Source organism: Bombina bombina, chromosome 11 (genome assembly GCF_027579735.1).
Source record: "Bombina bombina isolate aBomBom1 chromosome 11, aBomBom1.pri, whole genome shotgun sequence".
Taxonomy (NCBI): domain Eukaryota; kingdom Metazoa; phylum Chordata; class Amphibia; order Anura; family Bombinatoridae; genus Bombina; species Bombina bombina.
The window spans coordinates 179,157,692-179,164,814 of NC_069509.1; the positions used below are offsets into that span (position 1 = coordinate 179,157,692).

General features: G+C 43.0%; 1 protein-coding gene across 1 annotated transcript in view; it reads left to right on the forward strand.

Moving 5' to 3' along the window:
- The window catches only part of LOC128641740 (uncharacterized), a 383,379-nt gene that overhangs the window by 241,963 nt on the left and 134,293 nt on the right, over positions 1 to 7,123 (forward strand). The window contains exons 49-51 of the mRNA XM_053694265.1: positions 696 to 869; positions 1,261 to 1,468; positions 5,382 to 5,542. Of these exons, the coding sequence (XP_053550240.1) occupies positions 696 to 869; positions 1,261 to 1,468; positions 5,382 to 5,542 (543 nt within the window). The remainder of the gene's footprint in view (positions 1 to 695; positions 870 to 1,260; positions 1,469 to 5,381; positions 5,543 to 7,123) is intronic.

The window sequence follows — 7,123 nt, forward strand, 5'->3', positions numbered from 1 at the left end:
GTATACACTGCTGTCACAAACGCTGGGTATACACTGCTGTCACAAAGGCTGGGTATACATTGCTGTCACAAACGCTGGGTATACACTGCTGTCACAAACGCTGGGTATACATTGCTGTCACAAACGCTGGGTATACACTGTTGTCACAAACGCTGGGTGTACACTGCTGTCTCAAAGGCTGGGTATACATTGCTGTCACAAACGCTGGGTATACACTGTTGTCACAAACGCTGGGTGTACACTGCTGTCACAAACACTGGGTATACACTGCTGTCACAAACGCTAGGTATACACTGTTGTCACAAATGCTGGGTTTACATTAGTGTCACAAACGCTGGGTATACACTGCTGTCACAAACGCTGGGTGTACACTGCTGTCACAAACGCTAGGTATACACTGTTGTCACAAATGCTGGGTATACATTGCTGTCACAAACACTTTTAATTCTTGTGAAATTAGATTGTCAGTTCTGCTGCTTAGCTGTGAATGTTACTTAAATGTTGCAAAGAATGAAAGAAGAGGGGGTTTATAATGTCTGAGCTCCATTATCAGTGCTAGGTCTCTGTAGTATTGTTGCTATCTAATGCTTTGCAGCCTGATTTGGCAGCCCAGGGGTTAAATCTCTTCTCAATAAATTATCTGGAGAAGTATAGCTTTGCACACACAGTAATACTGTTTTTTATGTTGTTCTCAGGCTTTTGTAGATCTGAAAGAAACACGAAATGTGAGTGTAGTAGCCTGGTATGGGCCACACCTGGTGAATGCCTCATTACAACTGAAGATTAATGATACTGAAACCAACGTGACCGGCCTGTTACACCACAACTGGCCCAAGCTCCGTAACAGTGGGATTCCCGTTTCCACACAGGTGAGATCACTGTGTATACACATATGAATCTGTGATTGGCTGATGGTTGTCACATGATACAAGGAGCAGTAAATTGAAGTAAATTTTGAAATTTGTCAGAAAAAAAACTTTTTATATTATGCATTTGTTGGTATTGAAAATCTACTGTATTTAGTGGTACTTTTAGACACATGCACACTCTGAACCTACTTCAGTATGCTCTCATTGAAAAAAGCTAATGTTCAACAAAGACCTAAAGGTGTTAGAATACTGGAATATTCCATAGAATGCAGCACATTGTATATATATCACATATAATACAATGAACCACTTGTTATTATTTGCTATCAATTAAATGTTATAACACAGATATCACAGCTGATACCATCTTTACACGTTTTGTGTTTTTTAGGCTTCTCTGAATATTCAAAGAACTGATGTAAAACACGAGATCTCTATACAGATGTCAGCAGAGCAGATGTTCATTGGTGGAACGGCCGCTTCTCTCTGCACAGCAAAGGAGTGTAGGATTCTCTTCCAAAGCAGTCACAATAGTGAAGCTTTTATCAGATCCGGATACCCGAAAATAAGCAGCTTGGCAGGAAGACTGCGCAGAGAAGGTGGGCGACTGAACCCATGATCTGTAGTGAAACAGCTAACGTTACAATATCTTGTCTTATTACTCTAGTCTGTCCCCTTAATGTGTACCAAATGATACGTTATACCAGCTGCGTCAGTGTTACATTTTTAGGAAACTGCTACTTTAGGTTTATTTTTGTAATTGAAATAGCTGGTTTTGCTAATTAAAATCAGTACCCGTAATGAATAATCACTACCTGATCCCTCCCAAACAGATCTCTTCCCTCATTTCACAGAATATGCTTCAATCTTTCTGAAACGAGTAGAAAAACTGCAAATAAAGTTCTTTAACCATTCATATTTAAAGGGACAGTAACGTTAACAATTAAATTGTATAAATCAGATAGAGCAGCATTTTTAAGATACTGTTTAATTTACTTCTATTATCCAATTTTGCACCTACTTTTTATATGCACACTTTCAGAGGCACCAGCTCCTACTGAGCATGTGCCCAAGTTCACAGGGTATACTATACTAGTCTGTGATTGGTTGATGGATGTCACATGATACAGGGGCTGGCAAATGGGGGAAACTAAATTTGTCTTAAAAAAATCTACTGCTTGTTTGAAATTCAGTCGAGTAAGTATTATTGCATTGTCTTTTTATTATGCACGTGTTAATTAAGTAATTCTACTGCATTTAGTGCGCCTTTAAACATGTTATGGGAAATGTCAGTTTGAATTTAATGTCCCTTTAAATGTATTATTATTATTATTATATTTTATTTATGAAGCACAGCGCTGTCCATGGATACAATTCATTTACATAAAACAATACAAGACTTGTAAGAGACAGGACAACATTTACAAACACATACAGGAGGGATTGAGGGCCCTATTCCTGTGGGAACTTACAATCTAGAAGGGTAGGAGGTTGAGAAACAGGAGGTGAGGACTACAAGATTGGGAAAGATGTTAATGCAGAGTTAGAGGAGGGAAATGTTGTAAGGTAAGAGAAATTAATTTATTATTAAGTTGGGTGGTCGGCTTCTCTGATCAGAAAAGTCTTCAGAGAGCATTTAAAGGAAGAAAGATTAGGGCAAAGCCTGACAGCACGAGGGAGAGTGTTCCAGAGGGTAGGTGCTGCACGAGGGAGAGTGTTCCAGAGGGTAGGTGCTGCACGACAGACATCCTGCAGTCTAGCATGAGAAGAGGTGATAGGCGCAGATGCAAGGAGCAGGTCATTGTTGGATCTTAGTGGGCGGGCTGGAGTATACTTGTGTATTAGAGAGGATAGGTAGAGGGGAGCGGCGTTGGTGAGATCTTTGTATGTAAGGGTGAGAATTTTTAATTTAATTCTGTTGTGAATAAGGGAGCCAATGAAGGAACTCGCAGAGAGGTGCAGCAGATACAGATCGACGGGAAAGGTGGATTAGCCTGGCAGAGGCATTTAGGATGGATTGAAGGGGGGAGAGGCAGGAAAGAGGAAGGCCAGTAAGTAGGTTATTGCAGTAGTCAAGTCGGGACATAACAAGGGAGTAGATTATTTGCTTTGTGGTGTAAGAGCACAGAAAAGGTAGAATCTTGGAAATATTGCGTAGATGGTTGCGGCAGGATGTAGAAAGCGATTGGATATGGGCGATGAAGGATAGATTTGAGTCAAGTGTAACTCCAAGGCAGCGGACTTGGGGTGATGGGGAAATGGTTATGCCGTCAACAGGAATAGAGAAGTCCCAAGTAGAGCTTGAGGGGGGAAAGAAGGAGCTCAGTCTTGGACATGTTACTCTTTAGGTGGTGAGAGTCCATCCAGGAAAAAATACCAGATAAGCAGTTGCTGACATGAGAAAGGACAGAGGGAGAGAGAGCAGGGGTGGAGAGGTAGATCTGGGTGTCGTCAGCATAGAGGTGATATTTTAAGCCATAACTGTTGATAAGTTTACCCAGCAAAGAAGTATAAATGGAGAAGAGTAGAGGACTCAGAACAGATCCTTGAGGAACTCCAACAGACAGAGGCATTGGAGAGGAGGAGTCGCTGGCAAATGACACAGAAAAAGATAGGAGTGAATCCAGGAAAGAGCAGTGTCACAGAGGCCAAAAGAGCTAAAGGTCTGTAGCAGGAGGGGGTGGTCAACTGTGTCGAAGGCAGCTGAGAGGTCAAGTAAGATGAGTATAGAGTAGTGGCCAATATTTTTAGCAGAGAGAAGATCGTTAGTAACCTTTGTAAGGGCAGTCTCAGTTAAGCGTTTGGGGCAGAATCCAGATTGCAGAGGGTCAAGCAAGGAGTTGGCGGACAGGAAGTGGGTTAGACGATTGCAAAATAGTTTTTCAAGGAGTTTTGATGTTAGTGGAAGCAGTGATATGGTGCGGTAGCTTTCAGGAGAATTAGGGTCGAGGGAGGGTTATTTTTAGTATTGAGTGACTTTTGCGTGCTTGAAAGAAGATGGGAATGAGCCGGTAGAGAGAGATAGGTTAAAGATGTGGGTAAGAGCAGGAGTGAGGGTGGAAGATAGGGAGGGTATTAGATGGGAAGGGATAGGGTCGAGCAGTCAGGTAGTGAGGCGTGAGGAAGATAGTAAGGAAGAAACTTCATTCTCAGTGGCTGGATGGAAGATGCAGAGGGTGGCAGAGGGAATAACTGGGCCTGTTGATGGAATATTGCAGGTTGGTGTTGGGATGTTGCTTCGGATAGTATGTGTTTTGTTTAAAAAGTAGTCTGCCAGGTCTTGAGCACTAAAGACAGATGGGGGGGGGGGTGGAGCAGGTGGTTAGAGGAGAGAGTTAAAGGTGGAGAAGAGTCATTTAAGGTTTGAGGAAAGAGTAGATATGAGTAGATATGAGAGAAAAGAAGTAGGTTTGCTTGGCTAAGTGAAGGGCAGAAGTGTATGAACAAAGAATGAACTTATAGTGTATGAAATCAAGTTCAGGGTGAGTTTTCCTCCAGACACGCTCAGCAGTACGGGAGCATTTTTGCAAATAGCGTGTTTTCTGAGAGTGCCAGGGTTGTAACTGATGGCGTGATGTTTTGCGCAGTTGGGGAGGGGCAAGTGTGTCTAGTGCAGAGAAGAGAGTTTCGTTATAGTGGGCTGTTGCGAGATCAGGCCAGGTTATAGTGGAAGTGTGAGGTAGGAGATCTTGAATGATTTTTTAAAATTGGAGCGGATCCACAGCATGTAGATTTCTACAGATGCGGGGGTGGGATGGAGAAGTGGGTTTAGCTGTTGTATTAATATTATAGGTGACCAGGTGATGGTCTGAAATGGGAAAAGGGTGACAGGTGAGGTCAGATATAGAACAGAGGTAGGAAAATACCAATTGGATGGAGTGTCCATCATGGTGGGTAGGGAATAGGGTGGATTGTGAGACCGAAGGAGGATGTGAGTGAAAGAAGTTTAGAGGCAGCAGGGGCAGACGGGTTGTCAATGGGAATGTTGAAGTCCCCAAGAGTTAGGGTTGGTATATTTGTAGAGAGAAAGTGAGGAAGCCAGGCGGCAAAGTTGTCAAGGAATTGGGAGGTAGGTCCAGGAGGGTGATAGATGACTGCCACTCTGAGGAAGATGCGGAAAAACAGGCGAATACAGTGGACTTCAAAGGAGGAGAAGGAGAGAGATGGTATTGGAGGTAGGTACTGATAAGTGCAGGAGGGGGAGAGCAGGATCCCAACACCACCGCCACGTTTCTCACCTGGCCTAGAGGTATGGCTAAAGTGAAGATCACAATGTTAGAGCAGCAGTGGAAACGGTGTCGGAAGAAGATAGCCAGGTTTCGGTAATTGCTAAAAGGGTGAAAGCATTTTAAATAAACAGGTCATGAATGGTAACTACTGGTAAATGTAACTACTGAATGCTGCCAGACTGAAACAAAACAAGAGCGAATAGCTAAACTGTAATATCCTTAGCACAGAATCTTCCTATTGCTCATTAAATTGAGACTTTATTTTGTTATCCTTTGTATACAGGGGATACATCAAGTGCTGCTTTTGATATGGAGCTGGATAAGAAACAGTTCAGTGCAGACGTGAACATCTCAGCGCAACAAGTTGGCCGTTTTGAAATTGTTGCTGGGATAAAACACCATGTTCCTGTTCTCCGGAGTCTGGGAATTCCCAGTACCACTCAGGTAACAAGCCTTGTAAAGCCCTGAGCAAAATCAATAACTTAATTATCCTACAAGTATAATTCAAACCATTTTAGATTGCTTAAAGGGACATGAAACTCAAAGGAAATAACTGCAATTTTCTTCAATTATCAAATTTACTTTTTTTTGAAAATTAAACTTTCATGATTCTGACAGAGAATGCAGTTTTAACAACCAATTTACTTGTTATCTAATTTGCTTCATTCTTTTGGCATCCTTTGTTGAAGGAGCAGCAATTATGCACTACGGGAGGCTAGCTAGTGATCGGTGGCTGCACGCATATACCTCTTATCATTGGCTCACCTGATATGTTCAGATAGCTCCCAATAAAGCATTGCTGCTCCTTCAACAAAGGTTACCAAGAGAATGAAGCAAACTTGATAACAGAAGTAAATTGAAAAGTTGTTTAAAATTGTATGTTTTGTCTGAATCATGAAAATCATGTCCCTTTAATACCTTGGGCAGTAAAAGGGTTAAAGAGATGGTTAAGTCAGATTCTATATCATATATAATTATCAGGGGTTGAACACTTCAAGGGGGCAATTTAGCAAGCTGAGGCGGACAGGGGTGCACATACGCTCCCCTGTCCGCCGCAGCTTGTCTCTGGCGGGCTGCATTCCGCTCGCATGCAATCCCACCCCCCCCCCCCCGCCTGCGCACAGCCAATCATGCTTGGGCAGGAGCTGTCAATCTCCCGGGTCGGAATATTCCGGGGAGATTGAAATTTGCCAATTTAGAGGTGGCGAAAGGTTAGGGAAGCAGCGGTCTGATGACCACTGCTTGTTAAATATGGCGTACAGGTTCTCTTGTGCGAACCTGCAGTCGTAAGGAGTCGAAAGGCTGGCGAAGCCTTTGATAAATCGACCCCTTAGTTGTGTATTTGTGTGATATTTGTCTGAGCATGAAAATCTGGCTCTGTACGGAGCTGACAGCGGGCAATTCTTCCTTCATTCTACCATTATGTTTACAAAATAAAATTTTGGTGCAGCCAGTCACCGCCCATACCTATGTATCAGTATTTCATCACTCTGCTTTTTAACCTCTACTCAAATATTTTCCATGTGCATGTTTCTGCACTTAAAGGGACATTCCAGAAATTGGAATCCACATGGATGAATTTCAGTTTTGAATAGAAGTGTTTTTGTAATTCACATGTACAGTATTAGCAAAAATGCTTCTAATAAAAGTTATAGCTGTTTCATAAGTGTATTTAAGTATGCACCGTGCACCAGCATTTTAAACACAGCACTTTCTCAGAGAGACATAGGGGCCGATGTATCATCCCCCGAATGCTGCCTAATGCTGCTGTTTCCGCGCGAGCCTTCAGGCTTGCCGGAAACAGGAGTTAAGAAGTTGCGGTCTTAAGACCGCTGATCCTTAACTCGCACGCCACCTCTGAGGCGGTGGACAGCAATCAGCCTGATGACACCCCCTGCTAGCGGGCTGCTAGTGGCCGCAAATCTGCAGGGGGCGGCATTGCACAAGCAGTTCACCAGAACTGCTTGTGCAATGTTAAATGCAGACAGCGTATCCTGTCGGCTTTCAGCAATGTCAGGCGGACAT